This window comes from Prionailurus bengalensis, chromosome A2, assembly GCF_016509475.1.
Source record: "Prionailurus bengalensis isolate Pbe53 chromosome A2, Fcat_Pben_1.1_paternal_pri, whole genome shotgun sequence".
In the NCBI taxonomy this organism is placed as follows: Eukaryota; Metazoa; Chordata; class Mammalia; order Carnivora; family Felidae; genus Prionailurus; species Prionailurus bengalensis.
The window spans coordinates 97,128,945-97,149,581 of record NC_057348.1 but is presented as its reverse complement, the minus strand read 5'-3'; the positions used below and the strand labels follow the sequence as shown (position 1 = coordinate 97,149,581).

The following is a 20,637-nucleotide window of genomic DNA, read 5'->3' as shown; positions in this document are numbered from 1 at the left end:
TGTTTTACAAACACATCACCAGAAGTTTATGAAAGTTAATTAAATAACACTTACTCTTGGGCCAGCAGGACCAGGGAGACCAAATTCACCAGGGAGACCCTAGGCAAAACATGATAATAAATAAATCATGAAGTGTACGTATGTTCTTGAAATCCACTTATGATTATATTTAGGTAATTTCAACATAGCGGCATAAAGCCACGAAGGCTCTGCCTCCCTGAGTGTACAAGTACAGGGCTATTAGGAATAAGAGAAATTTGTTGTATACGGACAGGTACAAAAAGTGAGAATTCCATTGATATCAAAGATACTTCTATGCTAGAAGCTGGTACCAACAAATTTAAGCTTTCCATTACTTAGTTTATTGCTTTTTAAAAAATGACAAAACAGACTATCTCATTTGATATGATAAATAATGATGAACAGTATCAGACATTGCTTATTTTTAGTTATATAACAGACTGCTTTCTTAATAGAAATGATCATATTCTGCACATTACCTAGTTAATTGTATACCCAAGTGTATCTCCTTTATTACTGACCAGCTGTCTCCTTAATGTGCCCCACTGTTGACAAAGGAGACCAGGCCACAGAATGTAACTGAATTGAGGCACATTCATCACAATTACCAGAGAAAATGACTCAGAATTCATGCCCTGATTGTGGCTAGCAGTGTCATGTCTGAATGCCAAGAAAAATATTAAACGCAATTTTTCAGGGTCTAGTTTGATGGAAAATCAGCGCATTTGCTTGTTTGCTATGGGAAAGGAAATAATTTGCATGTTAACGTTACCATGAACAATACAAAAAGTAAGGCTATTAAATGGAATGTTCATTGGTACATTTTACTTCCATAATGCAGTGTTTCATTCAGTCTTTAAAACGAAGGATTCATTATTCCAACAAAAATGAGTAAGTTGGTTTAGTCTCTCCAAAGTACCCAGGTAGGCAGAACACTATCATTAACATGTGAAATAAGAAGGTTCTTTTTGCCTATTATAATCGCACTGCAGGAGGGCATTACAAGGGGGAAAAGTCCCAACTTCAGGTAAGTCTACTAGCACTTGTTTTACTCACCCTTTCTCCTGGTTTGCCAACTTCACCAGCTGTACCTGCAGGGCCAGGCAGACCCTAGGAAAAAACAAACAAACAAGCCACAAATCTCAATCCTGTGGCACATTCACAGGATGCTAATAATTGGGTTTTTCTGGATACTGATAGCGACATGATCACCAACTATTGCGTGTTATTACAGCATTACACGAAAGTTCGCCTTGAAAAAGTGAATTTTCATTTAACTTTACAGTTCTGAAATCAGGTTCTGTGCGGTGGGGGGAGTGCTATGGTGATTTGTAGCTGGATAGTCTGACCAGAGGCAGTATTCTGTATGTTTTAATTGACTTACCTGGAAGCCTGGAGGACCAGCGGGACCCTGTTCACCTTTTCCACCTTGGACACCCTGAAAGTGATAGGCAAGATAGCATGAATAGAGGTGTATGCCACCACTGCTGTCTACCTATAGAACTCTTGGACTGGAAAAATGAGATGGTCATTTTGCAGGACTGGATTTGTTGTAGGGCAGCAAAGAACAAGAATGGAAGAAACACTCACTTGTGGTCCAGGGGGTCCCTGAGCACCATTGTTTCCGTCAGGACCTGGAGCACCCTAGAAAGTTTCACAGAGAGGCTCAGAATTACCAGTGAGACAGTTTAAGAAGCCTCAAAGCCTCATGCATTACTTCTTCAAAGCTTATGATCTTAGAATGACTCATTGTGGGTCCCCTGCCCAAGTACTAACTTTTGAAATGGCTTGTGGGAAGTCCACGGATGGAGGGCAATTTATGAAGGCCAGAGAACGCTACTAGCATATGCATAGCTCTTTAACCATAAAATAAATTAAAATCAAATGCATCCATAAGTATTTTTGACCTGGTATACATTCTGATTCGTTACAGCTCACTGCTTTGTAAGTGCAGTTAAAAAAAAAAAAGACATTTTTTGATGGTAAAAGGATCCTTGGGGATGCCATTTTGAAAAGAAAATGCCAGAATTATATCAGGTGGCCTCAAAGGCTGTGTGTTTCCTAAGCGGGTCCTATGTGGGCAGCTACAGGCAGAAGTTGGCACTTACCCGAGCACCGGCAAGACCAGCATGACCTTTATCACCATTTTTGCCTGGATCACCCTATAACAAACATTAAAAAAGTACACATTTAATGTCAAATTAACCATGAAAATTTTGAAATGCTAATTTCTTGCTTGATTGTTTTCTAAGGTTCCTAGTCTTTGAATTCTGTTCCACCTTCTTGCAAGTCCAAGTACAATAAGGTCCACCTGTGTTTGCAGAGGCATAGACTCAGGAGATAGGTTTCCATCAGGTGTGCAGTGACATACTGGAGATCAATTATTAATGTGGTAAGTGGCTTGCTGTTTTCTTGTGTTGAAAGGGACCTCCCCCTGGCCCCCTTGAGGTAGAGTGGACTGAGGGCAGGAGAGAAAATAGAGTTTTGGTGAAATGTGGCAAAGAAGTGCCGAGGGAGAAGAGAGTGTGGCATTCTTACAGTGGGGCCTTTGGGGCCAGGGAATCCGATGTTGCCAGGCTCTCCTCTTGCTCCAGCTGGGCCAATTGGTCCAGGCCGGCCATCAATGCCAGGGAGGCCCTGAAAGCAGAGTTTATTTAAAGTTCATTCGGCATCAACAGGGCCTCACAACCTCAAACTTGTGATGCTGCCATGGGATGCAACAGAATCATTTTCTGAATGCAAACAGCTTCCTGGTATAAAGTGTCAATAAATTATGAATCTATTTTCCTTTTCTAAATAGGATGTCAGTACACACACGGCCAAGTCAATCTCATATGTACACAATTCCTGCTTTCCCCTCCCTTTCCGTACCCCTGTCACCCTCTTCAATTTTCCCTGCCATGTTTTTCTCTTTCCTTCTCTCCTTTCAGTCCTGCGTTCATTTGGACTCCATAATTACAATCTATTACTTTGCATTCCCAGATGATGTATGTGGCTGATATTTATTTTCTGTGTGTTCATGTATAAAGAAGCCACAGAATAGACTTGATAAGGGTGCAATAAGTGTCCTTGAAAATATAATGGAAAATGAGCAGTTCTTACCATGGGACCTTCTTTGCCAGCTGGGCCAACATTTCCAGGGGCACCAGGAAAACCCTATAAAATAAATGAGGATGCTTTCATGTTGGCACTTTAACGCACATACTCAAGGCTCCAATTCATTAAAATCTCACAAAAGCATTTTCCCCCTGACTTCTTGTTTGTTGCCTAGGGTAAATCACTGGGAGGTATGGAAAGAGCTCTGAAATCTTTCTTCTTTCTATCTTTTATGCCTTTCCTTTTATTGGATTTTAGTGCAAGTGATTCATTTACAGATATCTCAAGAAAGTGTTAAGCACCATACTATAGGGGCAAAATGTATCATGTTATTTACCTCATAACAGAAAAACAAATACTTTTAGTCAGCAATTTTCAAAGTGGATTTTTTATTGCTATATTTGGTGTCTTTATTACTTGTTTATGGTACAATTACAGATGATATTCATCCATAAGAGATAATGGAGGCAAAAAAATCACTCTATTGCTATGGATTAGAGTGTCTACAAATCTAAAGGTCATTTCTCTGTGGCTAGTGTGATGCTGAATACATTACAGCATTTTGTGATTGCTGGAAAAATGATTTCACTTATGAATCTAATACACTGATAATGTATAGTCCTAATACGTTTCATGAACACCTTATATAAAACTCACAAATTGAGATACAAGATTCATGCTGATAGGAGAACCAACCTAATTTGGATATATTAAAATCAATCTATTTTTCCAAAACCTCCTGGCCATTGTATCAAGCAGTAAATAAGAACTAAGTAAATATGAACTAAGCAAATTCATAAAAGTATCTCTGGGTGTTGATAAAGTTACGTTAAAAAGGCAACCATCAGCAAATCTACTAGCAGATTTACGTTTGATGATTTTTTTATTGTCGTCTTCTGATATTAATCATCCCTTTAAAAAAGGAAACGGTGCCAGGTGTGACTCACTCAGAATCTTTCTGAAACTTACTCGGGGTCCCATGAGGCCGGGCTCTCCAGGGCGACCAGCATCTCCATTGGGGCCTCGGACACCAGCAGGGCCAGTAGCACCACGGGGGCCAGGAGGGCCCTGTTCAACAGAAGAGGGAGAGAAGGGTGCTCAGGCGGGGGACACACCCACCGAATTCTCTCCCTGGGAGTGAGGAATGGACAGCTTACCATAACACCGGCTCTGCCATCAGCTCCAGGGAGACCACGAGAACCAGGACTTCCCTGTGAGAGAGTACATGAAACAGCAAGAGTCAGAGAAAATCCTAGAATCCAACAGGGCAGTGTTCACAGAAATATGGCATGCATGAGAGAAACCGTGATGCCCTTAAGGGTGAGAGACCAACACAGGCCAAGCCAAAAAATTTCACCCGAACCCCAGAGGGATGTGTGCAGGAGACATTCTACAACAGTAGGTCAATCCTGTTCCCAGACCAGACTGAGTCACTGATCTAGAAAAGCAGATGGAGAGCAGATGCTCCCTCAGTCATTCTGACCAATTTCCAATGAAAGGGTGTTCTAGCCCTCTGGTGTGCCTGGGTGTCAAGAGCATCTGGAACCTACTCTCAGCCCAGGAGGCCCAGAGGGGCCAGCAGATCCAGCTTCACCATTGGGGCCTCTCTTTCCTTCTTCACCACTGGGACCAGGAGGACCTTGAGGACCAGCAGAGCCCTGTTTCATGGAAAAAGCAAAAGAGGAGGGAGTAGAAAAAAAATCATTTTTATGTCAAATCCACCCAGAGAAAAAATAATAACTTTTTTTAAAAAGCAGAAGTATTACTTTTTGGATTGAAAAAGTAACAAACCCATCAAATTGTAATTATAGAACTACTTACGGGCTCACCCTTGTTGCCACTCTCTCCTTTGGAACCAGCTGGACCAGGTTCACCCTAGGGTTCATTACAAAACAGTGGTCAAATGACAAACATTTGTCACAACTCTTTTACAGACAAGCATCTTGGAACGTTCACGGATCAAGGTAAAGAGAAGTTCAGGTTCTGTAAGAAATGTGTCCAATTCATATTGGAAAAGCTTATAGGGGAATGGCTTAGTTGAAAGGACAAGGCTGATAATAGAAATGTACCTCACTGACCTTTGGGTAATGTTCTAGGATAGCGGGAGGGTGTGTGTGTGTGACAGAGAGAGAGAGAGAGACAGATGGACATACAGAACATACGTGTACATGCACTCATAGAAGAAATGCAAACTAAAAATGCTAAGAAAAGGAAACATAAAAACGATAAATCCACAAGAGGAAGTCTAGATGGCGACAAGATGACGGCAGAGCTGGTATTTCAGGATGATGGAAGCTGTGGCCACGATCACTTACAACGAGTCCCCTGGCACCAGTAGCGCCAGCAGCACCAACAGGGCCGGGAATACCACGGGGTCCAGGGAGGCCAGGTGCCCCAGCAACACCGGGCAAGCCCTGTGAAGAGAATGCAGGGTGACCCATCATAAGATGATTGGCAGATGAGGTGGTGCTCTTTAAAGTGCCTTTAAAAGCAGAACAGCACGTAATAGCCATTTACTCACAGCAGCACCCTTCGCACCAGTCAGGCCGTTGGCTCCAGGGTTACCCTACGAAGAAAAAGAAGGGAGAAGGATATCAGTGAATAGGAGTATTTCCATTCTTCTCTGACCCCACCTTCACTCTTTTGGCTTTCTTCCACTCCCTGAAGTTAATGACAATGACTACTTACAGGAGGTCCAACAGGGCCAGAAACACCTGGAAGACCCATTTCACCACGGGGACCCGCGGGACCAGCAGGACCAGGATTACCGACCGGTCCAAGTTCACCCTAAAAGAAGGAATTACACTGAGGCATTAGTCTGCGAATAATGAAACAGCGGATCTCCATTTTTAGGACACCAAGTTTCATGAACTTTCTTCAGAACCGCAATCATTTCCCTTACCTGGTTTGGTACCACAGATTTGGATTTGGGTTCCTGTTTTCCTGGTCTAGTTCTCCCATCTTGGCTATCATCTTCACCTACCTCTGTCTCTCTGCGGTGGAGACTGTTTCTCAGCTAGTCAGTCCTGACTAGTTTGGGAGTCTATTTCAGAGGGGTCCCATAAAATAAACCTCCATGTTGGCTTTTATATCTATGTTCTTGGGCTCAAGTATAGAGACATGATCTATTTCATGCTTGGAGTGACAAAAGTAGCCATTCTATATCCATTTGGAAAGGGCGACTCATTAAGTTACCTGTTCTGTAATTACCTATCTGCAAACACAGTCTGTGTCTTTCACATCACAGTAAGAAGTTTATCAAGGTAATGACAATGGTCACCAGTGTTCTTACCTTGGGGCCAGGAGCACCTGGGAAGCCTGGAGGGCCAGCAGACCCAATGGGACCCTGAAATCAAAGTAGAATATGGTAAGAAACTTCCTCCCAGTAAATTAACAATCCAATGAGGCTAGAAGATTGAAGTGGCTCAGAGGGGCTGGTTCCTACCGGCAAAGAGAAAAGTGACAGCTGGTCTGTTGTCATTAATATCAAAGGGAAGACATTCAAGGTATCCAAGGTGAGGTAGATTTTACTTTGTGCATCAATGAAAAGCCCTAGGGATACTAGTACTTATAAAGAGAACTTCCAAAAGACCTCCTAGAACATTTGGTAAGGGGTCTAAAATGGTGTCATTTTACAAATTAATAAAGAAGATAGTTCCCATCCCACACTCTCAACCCCTTCCAAATTCTTCGGTGTCAAAACTTACAGCAGGACCCACAGGACCCACACTTCCATCACTTCCACGGGCACCCTATGAAGAAAATAAGGAGAAAAAGTCAAGAGGAAAAGTTAAACAGCAGTTGTTAGAAGACTATTTAAAAGGATAAAAAGGGACAAAATTGGAAATACTCACAGCTGGGCCAGGGGCACCGACACGTCCTCTCTCACCAGGAAGCCCACGAGCTCCCTAGAAGCAGAAATACTTTCAATGAAATCCAGAATGCTAATTTGAAAAATGTCACAGGCATAATTTGCTTCGTCCGATTTCCAACATGCGTAAGAATCCACTAGAAATAACTAGGTCTTGTTCTAATTCCAACTAAAAGGTAATGGATTTCAATTAAGTATGCAGAAAGTTATTAGAAAAATATCAAAGAATACAATGCCGAGGGAAATGGTAATTAGCAAAAACATTAAAGAAGTTCCAGCTTGCAAAGAGTGTACACATTTAGATTTACAATCAAGTAATCAATAACTTACTGTTTGACCTGGAGTTCCATTTTCACCAGGGGCGCCAGGTTCACCCTACATGGAAAAGAAGGATTGGGATTTTGTTCATTACAGGTATTTATTATTATTTTTTTTTCTGATCGGGTAATTTTTACCCTCTTATTTTAATTTGAACCATTTATATATTTTGAAACATGTAGACTGCTTCTCAATTATGCCGATCACATACATTTTTTTAAATTTCTAAAATTTATGTTTTTATTTAGATAATACCAAATATCACAGTACTAGGGACATGTGGTTACTTGAGGGTTATTTACCCTAGCTCTAATATTTCTCCTTAGACTTTGGATATCATTTCGACTAGGCCTATTTACCAGGAATAGTATCATAAAAAGAGATGGCAGAGGATAAACTGCTTTCAATAGAATCATATTTACCCTCTTTAAAGTTATTTTTTTAATTTAATTTTATTTATTTACTTTGGTGGGGGAGGGGAGGGCAGATAGAGGGAGAGAGAGAATCCCAAGCAGGTTCCACAGTGTCAGCGTAGAGCCCGACATGGGGCTCAAACCCATAAACCACAGGATCATGACCTAAGCTGAAATCAAGAGTCGGACGCTTAACTGACTGAACCACCCAGGCGTCCCTAAAGTTATTTTAAACACTGAATATTTTCCTTTTTGTAAAATATGCATGGAAATTTAAAGCTTCATAATATTTTTCAGAGCTATCTTATTTATTTCCAACCTATATTCCTGAGTAAAAAGCACGGTGGGAGGGGGAGCAGTAATTTAATAAAATGGTACATGTAAAGAAACTTTCTTTCTAAATAATCTGATGAAGATATAGAAGACACAGGTTTGAGCGACCCTTTAAGGACCCTTCATTTCTAGGATTCTAGGTGAAGTGTATTCTTTGGGAATAAGCGCCAATGAGAGGTAAGGATTTTAGCCTAAGGCCTTCTAACTACTGGATGTGTGACTCTGGGTGAGCCATTCATTCTCTCTAAGCCTCAGTTTCCCTCATCTGCAAAGTGAGGGGGTCTCCAAAGCTCGCTGTGGCTCTAACATTTGATGATGCTGAGACTAGTAGTCTGAGCTATTACATTAGACCCTAGGGAGAATGAGTTTGACCTTATCCATTTGTGTGGCAGCTGGAAAGTTAGAGCAGACTCTCCATATTCACGTTCATTTCTGGTCCCGCTAGTATTCGTCACTCATTAATTTGTAATTACGTTGGTATTCACTTTAATATCACATTATCTCCTTAATAGGAGAGAGAACATTTTATAGTTGAAAGCGCTGTCAGAGAAGAGCCTAGCCAAGAGATAACACACTTCTGAGACTTTAATTACCTAATTAAAAATTTTTTGAGTGTGCACAGATAAATCACAGGAAAGAGGTTGAAAAGTGGATTGTGACATGAATGTACCTATCTAATTTGTGCATGGCAAAGGAGAATTTACAGTTTAAAATAACACGGCGTTCTAATATCTGATTTTATGTTTATTTACTTTTATTTTGGCTGCAGAGGTCAGGTGAAATTACAGGAGGAGAGGAAATGGAGGAAGAAACTATTGACATTTTTATCTCAACTGTTTAATAGCTATTAAATTAAATAAATATTATTAATAATTGGCCTTTTGTCACAGAATCCTGTATCCTCACCATTAAGGGCTCTGAAGTACTGAGGGGGAAATAAGATACTCTTTGGAATATGAGTAGTCTTCAGTAAAAATATACTTTCTGATGGTGATGGGGAATTACAGTCAATTGTTTTAAAAACAATGCTTCTGGTTTGGTACTTACCTTCACACCTGGAGCACCAGGCTGTCCCTTCAATCCATCCAGACCATTGTGTCCCTGAAATGCAAATTCTTATGATTAAAATTCCGTTTCATTATAGTGCTTGGTCAAATCCAAACCTCCTGGGTGAATCTGGTGACCGCTTCAGTACAATGTGTCCAGGGCCCAGCAAACTTGCTCTGTTTCCCCAGGTAAGTCGCTAAACCTCCCTGTGCTTGAAAGGGAAGGATATAGAACTAGATGATCTCTCACATTCTTTCCATCTTTAATCATTTTACGATCTTCAGATGGTTATAAACACCTCTTAAGTCATATGCCTTTTACACAATTTTCTCTGTAGGGATCCTCATTTCTTGGAAGCTGCGGACAGACTGAAAAAACTATACCCCACTGTACTTCCCAGCCATCCGACCTCTTCTCTCACTCTCTTCACTCTGGTGAATTCCAGGAATTTGGAAGCAAGTATGTGTCACCCAGGAGTTTAAATATAGTTGAGGTTTTTCCTAAAAATAATCAACATTTTCTTTCCTCCGGGTCAAGAATGTGCTCACCCTAATGCCCTTGAAGCCGGGAAGTCCAGGAGTCCCAGGGAAACCACGAGCACCCTTAAAAAGAAACACAGAAGAAGGTAAATGTTTCGTTCTCAATTAAAAAACAATGATTTCTTCCCTCCAAAGTACTTCTTCTCATGGAAGTTCAAGCTTGGAATCAATGGCCGGGATATTTTTAAAGCACAGATCAGCAAATTAACTTGCTCTAATTTGAGTAACTAATACTATGGTATTTGTACAAAACATGATTCAGTTTATAGTATGCTTGCTATCATTAAGACGACATTATTTGCATTAATAAAAACTGTATGCATCATTAACTAGGCTCCTTGATTTGTCAGATGCCTTCAGTGAGTGGTGCATGCGTTCAAACATCTATGTGGCCATTTAGACTGATTCCAGTTTTGCCAACTGTCTTATATGTGAGATGCTTCTGATGTCTGGACTGTATACACTGGGCTAATAAATCTTACCTGTGGTCCAACAACTCCTCTCTCACCAGGTCGTCCAGGTTTTCCAGGGTGACCCTAAAACATGAAAACATCATAGTTAGGTTAGCTGCTTTTCTTGCTAAGCCATCAGATGGAAGTTGGAACATCTTGGTTTTTAAAATAGGTGGAAAAGGCATCATATAAAAATGTGGGTCCAAATATATATTTAATTAACAACTAATTCCCTTAAATACAAACAAATTAAGATTTCATTAAAGTAATGTTTTCCAGATGGGGAGAGTTATATCAGGCATATTCAGCTTTTGGCAAAATACTTCATTTGAATCCAGAAATTCTTGTTGAGGCAGTATTTAAATGGCATTTTGCAAGTGCTCATGAGTAAATACTTACATCCTCACCAGCCTTGCCAGGAGGCCCAGGTGGACCACGAGCACCCGCAGGACCCTAAGAAGAGACCAATCATTTCGTCAAGGTTACATCAATAAACTTCTTGAAAAAAAAAATGTTTACCACAAAGGGGGAAAATGTACTCACAGTTTGACCAGGCTCACCAGGCTCACCAGCAGGTCCTTGGAAACCTTGAGGACCCTAAAAGAAAACAGAGATGTCATGCTCCGCACCTTTGTTTAATTCTGTCTTTTTGCCCAAGAGAGATTACTAGCTTCCAGTACTTACAGGAGCTCCAGATGCACCAGGAGGCCCTCTAGGTCCCATCAAACCCTGTAAAGAGGAAAAACATAGTTAGCACTGATAAGTTCTCATGGCTTTGGTTTGGGTTAGATAGGATAGTACAGTATTGCCATAGACATTTTGTGATGGACAGATGAAGAGAACTATCCTGGTTTTATTTCATAGTTTTTGTTTCTCCCAAAGAAGCTCTTAAGGACCCACGTTTCCTCCACGATTTCTCTGCCTTTGCTCTCACTACTTCTCCTAACCCAGATCATCAGAACCCAGTTGGATGGGTGACCACCGGTTCCTGACAGTTGCACACAATTGGGCATATTGAGGTGGTTCTAATGCCATGAAGCGGATCCGTCTCTGCACAGTATAGAATACACGACCGCCTTCTATGCGGCTGGCAAAGCCTTTCCATTTGGATTCCCTCGATCATATGTCACTTCTGCATGTCATATCCAGCTAGGAAATTGATATGCTTATTGGCACAAGAGGCATAAATTGAAAAGGATTAACAGTCCTTCTTAATGATTAGAGGGAGGTTCCTTATAGAGCCTTATAGCTCCTTTAAGGGCTGTTGGTGACCATGAAAACGTCAAACAAAAGGGGATGTAGTGAGGGGTGAAGGAAAAAGAAAATATTACTGAAACATCCTCCTGGAAGGATCTAATATTATTGCTGAAACTGTGGCCCACAATAATGGCAGATTGTTGTTTTTGTTCTTCATTCTGCAGCACACAAGTAGAGTCAAGCAGCATTACTAGTTTGGGAGCTAGCTCCACATTCTTGACTCCCCGGTGCAGTAATGAATGCCTGGGCAAGCTCTCCTGTAGGGGCCAGCTCCTTCACGCTGAAAATATTGCATGGACAAGTCTAGGGCAATTTATTGTGACACATCAACGATGGGGGCTCTACAGGAAAGTCTGCCCCACTGCATGAATGCCTAGGGTGAAATAATACGGATTTTATTAAAAAGCACATCATCTTAATTATAAGAATTGTTTGCTTTTAGAAATTGCTTCTACATTAAAAGAAACTGTCACTTTTCAATCGAAATGATTGTTTAGGTATACGTTAAAAATAATTTTTTTTGACGCCATGAATTTTTAATTATATTTATTCATTTTTCTGCGTATTTGCAACAATTTCATTTACATAAAAGGTAGTTTATTTTGCGGGGGCTGTGAGACAGACCATGATTACTCATTAATTCAGAGAAGAACCCTGTGGGGTTTTATAGTTATTGATTTCCAACATGGAAAATTATTTTAATACTTTATTGCTGCCTATCTTCTTATTTGTGAGCCACATATCTGTTGATTACATATGTCTGTGACTGTGTGGATATGAAAGCTTAAATTATATTTCACTGATATTTAAAAGTAAAACACACTGTTTTATGCCCCCCAGAGAAGTTTCCAAAGTCAGGGGAATCTGAAATCCATATTAATTTTCTGGGCTTATGCAGGCTTTTTTTTTTATTAGTGTTTTACTTTTTTCCCCTTTAGATTCTTCTTGAGACATAGGTACTGCTTTAAAACTGACTAATGTCCAGCATTAGCTAAAATGGCTAATTTCAAATATCCAATATAAACAAAGCCAAAGAAAATCTCTACTTCTTCATTTCACATATGGATGTTTTAAATTACCAGGACAAAGCAGGAAATTGGAAATCATCAATTAAAGGCACATTACTTCTCAAGTGAGAGTTTTAATTTACAGAAAATATTATCTTGCCCTTATAGTGTATTAGCTTATTACGGATCATTAGGTCCAGCCAAACATCTTCTTTTGAAGATAGAGCACCGAATGCATCGTCCAGGTAAAATTTATATTTTAAAGACCATGTTAACTTTAAACTGCAGTGTTTAATCAACTTAATATTTTTAGTTCCAGCAATTTTTTCCTTTATTTTATACATACTAGTATATATTTTGCATGCTCATATCATCCTTTTGCTAACACATCTCACTAATGCTTGTTGGAAGGTTCACTTGTTAGAGATAGACCATCATCATAATCATATAGACACTTTTCTAGATGTTACTCAAATTATGGATATGTTGCTAACTATGTGTGCTGAGTGATATGAATGCTAAATTGCACTCAAATTCTCTTCTATATTGGTTTATAGTTAATAGACTAAAAAGGGTATTTTTATTGAAAGGTATAAAAAGAAACATTTCCTGTATTGTTAACTCCTTGAGGGAGGGAGAGATTCTGTCATATTCATTGTTGCATCCCTAGTGCATAATACAGTTTGGGGCTCATTGAAGGCATCTGATAAATATTGTTGAATAAATTGATGTTTCATTCAAGTACTAGATACATGAGACATGATGTCGTTGATTATCAGACATTCTAATTCTGCCATTAACCACTTCCATGGCCTTAAAGGGAAAGGGCTTAAACTCTCTTGCTATAGAACAAACAGGATGGACTAGAACTTGTTGCTCCTTTCCAGCAAGTTTATAGAACTTAATAGGTCCGTGCCTCTACGGGTTGCTTAAAATTCTGAGCAAGGTCAAAAGATGTAAAAAAATTAATCAGAATGATCACTCTTTTGAATTAAATTGATTTATCTAAGTTATGGTTACTATGTCCAGAGATTATCTACACATTGGAAACATGTTTGTAGAGAAAAGTGAACCCTGAATCTAGGCTCAGATTATTATACATTTGAATACAAAAGGAATTGCTGCTTTTATCTGATCTAAGTATTAAGTGTTAACCTCGGGAGCTAAGGAAATGGCAATGTGAAATTTTTAACATGAAAAACAAACTCTTTTTGTTTTGGTTAAGATAAAAAGAGATAAGCATACCATTGGTCCAGGGCCAAGGCCAACTCCTTTTCCAGGGTCATACTGAGCCGCAAAGTTCTAGAGAGGAAAAAAAAAATTATATACATTATAAATACCGGCCCTATAGTTCACTTTCTCATTCTACTTGTGAAGATTTTTACATTATTGTTTAAAAGGGAGCAATATTTTTATATAGTTGTTAGTTTATAATTCCATATTGAATGAAGTTCCTAAAAAGTGAGGGAAAAAAAATACAAGTTTAAAAAAATTTAGTCCACACCTGGTTTGAAGTGGGAAGCTTCCCTACCTTATTTTCCAAACCCTTTCCCTCCCTGTCCATCACCCCTCCCCTGTTCCCACCCCCTAAAACCTCTACACTGATAAAGGGGAGCCTTCTACACTTTAAGCCACTGGGGATCCCTGATAAATTACACAGAGAACAAGAGGTCACCTTTGTATTTTCACCTGTTTGCCAGCTCCTCCAGAACTACCCAAAGTGACTAAGAGACCTTTTTCATGCTTGAGTTTCAAAAACGAGTTTTCAAGTTTAGAGGAAAATTAAATTAAAATGCCCCTTGGAAGATTAAACTTTTAAAAAATAGTTCACAATAATAACTTTACTGTTAAAGATCTCTCTTATAGTAGTAGATCTATTAAAGAAGGTGCTTTTTAATGCACTCAGTAGATAAGCAATCATAATAAGATCTTTTGGGGGAGAAAGGTCTTATTTTACTGGCATACAGTTGGGTATTAGAATCAGGCCTCTGATTCATAGTGCTAACCAATTAAGCAAATATGTTTTCCTTCCTGCAGTGAGGCCATTTGGCACTCATACCATTGTTAAAGACATAAAGCTAAAGGAAGATATTAATGAAAAAGGGAAATGTACTTTTCTTAAATTAGTTTCAAGCAAATTAAACCTAAAACTACTTTGAATGTTGGTTCAGCAGACTTCAAGCCAAGGAGAATAAAAAGAGTAGGATGTTTGTGAAATTGCTGAAGATCAGGGATTTCACTTATAATTCAATCTAATCAAACTCTTTAATAATGCAACACCTCTTATTTGTGCCCTACTGATGAAAGATATTAAATCCCCAAATTAAATAATAGTTGTGAGGACTGCAGCTACCTTCAGTGAACACAAAGACCAGTCCTGTAATTGACAAGGGCTCACAAAGAGAACAGGCAAAGCAAAATCTTGAATGAACAAACCAAAGAAATGAAATAAAATGTACTAATATTCAAATAGTAGACTCTCCCTTAACTGCTAAAAAATAACTTCCACAATGGACCTTCTTCCAATAGAGGTATAACAAAACTAAAGTTAGCTAAAAGTTAGCAGTGCTTAAGACACCTTACCCCGCCAAGACCAGGGGGGCCAGGAGGACCAGGTGGGCCAGGAGGGCCTGGGATACCGTCGTCACCATCTCTGCCTGGTGGGCCTGGCGGACCCTGTTTTGTAAAAAGTGAATTAGGTCAGGGTTAGACAGATCCCTTAGAAATCTATACATATAAAAGAAGACCTAAGAACACATGTGGTAAGATCAGTTGTTCAGCTCTTTCAACGTGCAAGTGGTAAGGAAATGTAATACGCCATATTTGTTTGTCACTAATTGGAATTCACTTATGACATGGGTCTTTCTTAGAAGGAGGTTTACTGACTGGCACACAAAGAAGACACAAGACAGAGTAGTTCCTCTGGAAGAGGGCTATCTCAGGATTTGAATATTAATTCATAGTGGAGCTCCAGTATTCAAATAAAGATGGAAATTACAGCTACAATTAGTATTCTATAAACTTCATATAGAAAAGAGTGCACAGCGATGTACCATGTATACTGATTGTCAGTTTCAGACTGATGAACTTATTCAATTGTTTTGATATATTATGTATGAACAGTAGATTAATTGATATCACAATTAATAAAGTCACTTTATCACAGGATAGAAAATCCTGCAGATTTCTTACCATTAACACTATTTACATTGTTAAGATAATTTACCGACATATTGCTACTTCTAACACATTGTTTGAGTGGAATACATTTTAGTCTGTACTTCCCAACACATATAAGATGTAGGTATTTATACACTGGCAAACGTGTTATATAATGCAAAAGCATGTAGTTATACATGCCAAATAAGTATAGCAGGGAGATCTAAGAATATCATGAATAAATCGTAAGCCTAACTTGCACATTTATGAATTTACACAGAAACATGTTGTTGACTGATGTTTCACTTCTATTACCAGACTACGTAAGAGATCTTACTTGAAAAGCAAACAAAACATGTGAAAAGAGAGGATGTATGGTGGTAGGTAGATACATTTCCATTATACAGGAGTTGGACAGGTCAACTGAAAACAAAGACAGACCATGCAAAGAATATGGCTGCTTATAATAGTTTTGCTTTCTAAAAGGATAGTCTTGATCTAAAAAAAATATTGATATATATACAATAATGCTCATTCACCTTTTCTGTAGGACATTATCTGCTTAAAAGGTGGTGCAAATATCTGGATGCCCCACCAGATATAAGAAATATAGTGTTCTTATAAACTGTGAAAGTTTCCTGTAGTTTCTAACATGTAGTTATTCAAATATGGTTCAAAGCTTTTTAATAGTTCAAAAATTACACACCCTTTCTCCACGTGGTCCTCTATCTCCAGTTGGGCCCTACAAGGAAGATACAAACAGCACGATAATAAATGTCTAAGCAATTAACAGTGAACGAGCAAGCATTCTTGACAATAGTCAGTAAGACTGATCTAAACACAATATTATTAGAAAGTAGCTATAAAAGTGGCATAATACAATAGAAAAAGTATTTTGTTTTTATTATTATAATGACATGGGATGTTTTTAAACTGAGAGACTACAGGCTATAGTCTCCAGTCACTACGCCAATATTATAACTACTATTTTTAGAAATATGATTTCTGTGGATAAAATTACCATTTTGTTACATCGTTAACAGTATATTTATATAGTCAAAGCCCTTTAAAATAAACTTGCATTTACTACCTATAATTAACATAATACTCATTCCATCTCCAGAATTAAAACAAGTCTTTTTTTCCTTTAGTATGTAAATCACCAGTTTGTATAATATCAGTGTAATTAGAGATAATTCTGGAAGATAATAAAGCTTGGTTATCTTTAACATCAAAGATACTTTATTTTATGGTTCAGCTAATGCATATTCATGTGGGCAAAATCTTGACAAAGTACTTTCCTTCTGTAGTCTACTATAAATTTAGTTAAATTAGAAGTTCTTTCTGATCATTTCAGATATTATGGAAAATATGAGACTCTTACCTTTCTTGCAGTTGCCTAGAAAAGAATAAGTAAGAAATTATTAGGGGGAAAACTGCATTAGTGTTTTTAAAAATGGCTCCCAGTTCTGTGTAGTATACAAATATATCTACAGAGTATATACACTGTGCGTACCATTATTTAAATATTTCAAAGTTTGATTTTAAATTTTACCAATAAATTAAATAAAATATGTTCAGAACCAAAATTTATACTTATCTGTAATTATGCCTCAAATTCAATTCACGAGCTAAGAATTTGTTCGTAATAGTCTTGCAAATGATTCCAAGGGAATAACAAAGATTCTTTAGTTCTGTGAAGTCTCCTGCTTTGTAGTAGCGGATGCTTAAAACCCAAACTTCCACTAGATTATTTATTCTGTTTCTTAGGAGTGTTCTTATAAGGGTGGTCTTATTCAGTAGCACCGCCCATTTTGGACATTGGGGTGGATGCCTTCGAGGCAGCCAGAAAAGTTTGACTACCACAACTCTTGATGATTTTCTTGGGAATCCAGGTTATTCAACACCAATGTAGCCTCCTCTTCCTTCCCCAGAGAAGACATTAGTGTGACCACAGTAATCTCAGTATGTGTGTGTGTGTGTGTATATATATATATATATACATATATATATGTATATATATACATATATATGTATATATATGTATGTGTGTGTATATATATATGTGTGTGTATATATATGTGTGTATATATATATGTATATATATGTATGTGTGTGTATATATATATATATTTATATATATATAAAACAAATTCTAAAAATTATTTTACTCACCTCTTCTAAAGCTGTAGAGAAAAGAGAAAAAGAGGGACATAATTATTAGAATCATTTCATCGATCCATAGCAGTGCTTAACAAATAGGTATATTAGTCTATAAAATTGACTAATCCAATTAAAGGATCAAGTGTTTTTTCTTTTTTAGTAAGAATATTCTAATGCCTTGGAAATTATGCAAGTCAAAAGTATGGCAGGGGTCAGCAGTGTGATTTGTTTGCAATATTAATATGTAAATATATTTCGAATTAAATTGTTAATTATTTACTATTTTATAAATGCTGTTAAATATTAATGTGTCTGAAGGATATTTATAATGAGTAGTAATTAAGTTAGTAAACTGCATAGGTAAATCACTGAATGTGAGTAAGACGGGTACATTGATGAGGAAATAATTTATGGTTTAGATAGTTTTTGATATGTAAAAATCTAAAAAAGGGAAAATTTAGGGAACTATGTTATCGAAACGGACTTTTTTTAAAACAAAATTTACTTAGTATTTCACTGAATTTATACCATTCTTAAGGTCCTTTTTCAAAAGGTCTAATTTGCAAATTAGTCACTATGAAAATGGAGTCATTTGGACATCTGAAATTTTGCTTTAAATTGGTTCACTTAAATTAGGTAAGGTCATTTTGCCAATATGTATCACTTTTGTCCCTGGGAAGGAATTGCTCTGTATAAATGGAAAAACTGTGGATTAAAGATCTTGAGAAATAATGGGAAAAACATACTAAAGTAATATCCCCCCCCTTTGCCATAATTGCTGTAAGTCCTTAAAGACTGAATTCCTCTCCTATGGTATAAAAATTATAGGTTAACACAGGATGTAAGGGTGGCCAAGCTGGCAACAAGATGAATCACCCCTAAAAATTGCTTTAATTAGGTGGCCAAGAAGTGTGTCATTTGGAGTTAGAACATCTGTTACAACAGTCACAATTCAGGAGGGTGGACCACATCCAGCACTGACATTTAAGGGCAATTTATAAGAATTACTTTTAAATTAGGAAAATGATATGTTTACTTCATTGTATCCATCAGTAGGAAGAATAATTAGGCCTAAACTTGATTAACAGAAGTCCTTATGATTTTGGAAATTTGCCTTTTAATTACTCAGACTGAGCCATTTTGAAGAAATGTGTGTTTGGTAACTTTTATTCCAGACTGTAGTTGGCTGTTGGTCAGAGATGAGTTGCCTTTTGTACCTTCAAACTTTCCTAGGTCTGTTTTCATCATTTCTTTAGGAGCCAACTCTTTCCCCCATCCTCAGATCTCATAAAAAAAAATTGGTAATATGAATTTCTTCAATACAATTATTCCTTAGTGTGTATACTAAAAGTGTACAAAGGGAGAAAACACACATACAAAAATGAACCAACAATGATGCAATGGTAGACACCGTGGCATGTGGGTGGAGCAAACTTTCTGGAGTGTTGGGTGTGGCCAGACACCCCTCATACCCCATCAAGTCAGTATCTTTGTCTGCTATCTAGACAGCCATTTTCAAGACAAAAACAGATTGCTTTTCTCCATTCTATCTTGACATAGAAGTCTGGTCATAAAACCTATGTCTGGAAGGTGGCCTTGGAGTCCATCTAATCTCCATTCTGCATTTTAGAGAAGGCTCAGTTTGACTTGCCTGAGGTCGCGTGGTAAATTAGTGGCAAAGTCATTGGAAAAAACGCGGTCTCTTGAGTTTCAGCTCAGTGTTGATATTTCTCAACTTGCTATGGTCAGAGTGTCTGATTATCACTGAGGACACGTTAAAGAGGTAACTCTCAGGCTCAACAAAAGGTAGAACATATTTTAATTAAATAAAGTTACCATTTCCATGACCAGATAATACGTGGAGAAGCTAATCTTACTCTTCAGAGTGTATCCATTCCAAGGAACATCCATTTTCCTTCCCAGGATACACTGACTAGCTACTGGGAATGGCTTCAATCAGAAACGCAGGTCACCTCTATATGTAAACCCATAGAGTCTCTCATGGGGATGCCATTAGCATAATGCCTGGTCCTCTGTGCTTTCCTTGTCCTCCCTCCAGAGGGCGCCTCATAGTTATCATCCTCATCCAGGCAAGCCTTAAACCGCCCGGAAGAGAAAAGCCCAAAGTCCAGATTTACATAGTGGGGTGAGTTTTATATTACGAAATTAAAGGGCTTTCTAAAGCAGGCCTCAGATTTTACATGGTGGGCATCAGTGCAGTTATGGGGCCTGTTAATGTCTCATCCTAAGGAAAAAGACTTTCTGCTTTTTGAGCTTCACTACTCAGAGGACCCAGATCAAATTAAGACTCACTTTCAGTTGAGAGAAAAGTTCCCCAACTTTTGGAGAGAGTTGAGCCTTTTATGTTTTCATTTTCTAAAATAATTTCCATGTTTTCATCCATGCCGGTGGTTCTCCACATGCCAGGGAGCCTTGCCTCCAAGCTGTACCAGGTTTTCTTTCTTCCGACCAGGGTGCCCACCCATCTAACCTTTCTTCCCCGTTTGCCCCAAGCAAGCCGAAGGCACTTACATTGGCATGTTGCTAGGCACGAAGTTACTGCAAGCAGCAACAAAGTCCGCGTATCCACAAAGCTGAGCATGTCTACCACTTAGACATGCAGACTCCTTGTGTCGCAGAGCCCCTGGGTCACCGGAGGAGGTATCACCTGGCGGGCGCAGGCATGCAGTCGTGGCCAGTACCTCCAACTTAGCTGTAACCTCCTGCCGCCTTGGTGCTAAAATAATAAAGCCCGGATCTGCCCTATTTATACGGCCAAAGTTTCCCTGGCCCGAGGGTGCCTCCAAAAGCGCCTCCACCAATCGGAAGGCTGGGGCTGGGGGCCCGGGCAGCCACAGCTGGGAGGAGACTGCGGGGGCGCAGAGGAGGGAGCGAAGGGGGGAGGGACGTGGCCACTGGGCTGGCTTCTTAAATTGGTTCCATTCTTTTTGAGGACGTGGA

General features: G+C 38.7%; 1 protein-coding gene across 2 annotated transcripts in view; it reads right to left on the bottom strand.

Annotated features, from left to right (window-relative positions):
* Window positions 1-20,429, bottom strand: part of COL1A2 (collagen type I alpha 2 chain) — a 35,698-nt gene extending 15,269 nt beyond the window's left edge. The window contains exons 1-30 of one of the 2 annotated variants that reach the window (XM_043588875.1): window positions 20,209-20,429; window positions 17,689-17,699; window positions 16,898-16,912; window positions 16,220-16,255; window positions 14,938-15,030; window positions 13,600-13,656; window positions 10,775-10,819; window positions 10,634-10,687; window positions 10,490-10,543; window positions 10,121-10,174; window positions 9,648-9,701; window positions 9,100-9,153; window positions 7,319-7,363; window positions 6,972-7,025; window positions 6,825-6,869; window positions 6,410-6,463; window positions 5,806-5,904; window positions 5,639-5,683; window positions 5,433-5,531; window positions 4,939-4,992; window positions 4,668-4,775; window positions 4,275-4,328; window positions 4,087-4,185; window positions 3,124-3,177; window positions 2,560-2,658; window positions 2,130-2,183; window positions 1,612-1,665; window positions 1,406-1,459; window positions 1,078-1,131; window positions 55-99 (exon numbers count right to left, since the gene is read on the bottom strand). In XM_043588875.1, coding sequence (XP_043444810.1) covers window positions 55-99; window positions 1,078-1,131; window positions 1,406-1,459; window positions 1,612-1,665; window positions 2,130-2,183; window positions 2,560-2,658; window positions 3,124-3,177; window positions 4,087-4,185; window positions 4,275-4,328; window positions 4,668-4,775; window positions 4,939-4,992; window positions 5,433-5,531; window positions 5,639-5,683; window positions 5,806-5,904; window positions 6,410-6,463; window positions 6,825-6,869; window positions 6,972-7,025; window positions 7,319-7,363; window positions 9,100-9,153; window positions 9,648-9,701; window positions 10,121-10,174; window positions 10,490-10,543; window positions 10,634-10,687; window positions 10,775-10,819; window positions 13,600-13,656; window positions 14,938-15,030; window positions 16,220-16,255; window positions 16,898-16,912; window positions 17,689-17,699; window positions 20,209-20,278 — 1,767 coding nt within the window. In that variant the 5' untranslated portion in view covers window positions 20,279-20,429. The remainder of the gene's footprint in view (window positions 1-54; window positions 100-1,077; window positions 1,132-1,405; window positions 1,460-1,611; window positions 1,666-2,129; window positions 2,184-2,559; window positions 2,659-3,123; window positions 3,178-4,086; window positions 4,186-4,274; window positions 4,329-4,667; window positions 4,776-4,938; window positions 4,993-5,432; window positions 5,532-5,638; window positions 5,684-5,805; window positions 5,905-6,409; window positions 6,464-6,824; window positions 6,870-6,971; window positions 7,026-7,318; window positions 7,364-9,099; window positions 9,154-9,647; window positions 9,702-10,120; window positions 10,175-10,489; window positions 10,544-10,633; window positions 10,688-10,774; window positions 10,820-13,599; window positions 13,657-14,937; window positions 15,031-16,219; window positions 16,256-16,897; window positions 16,913-17,688; window positions 17,700-20,208) is intronic. The other variant, XM_043588876.1, reaches the window with a different exon arrangement.
* Between the last annotated feature and the right edge of the window lie 208 nt (window positions 20,430-20,637).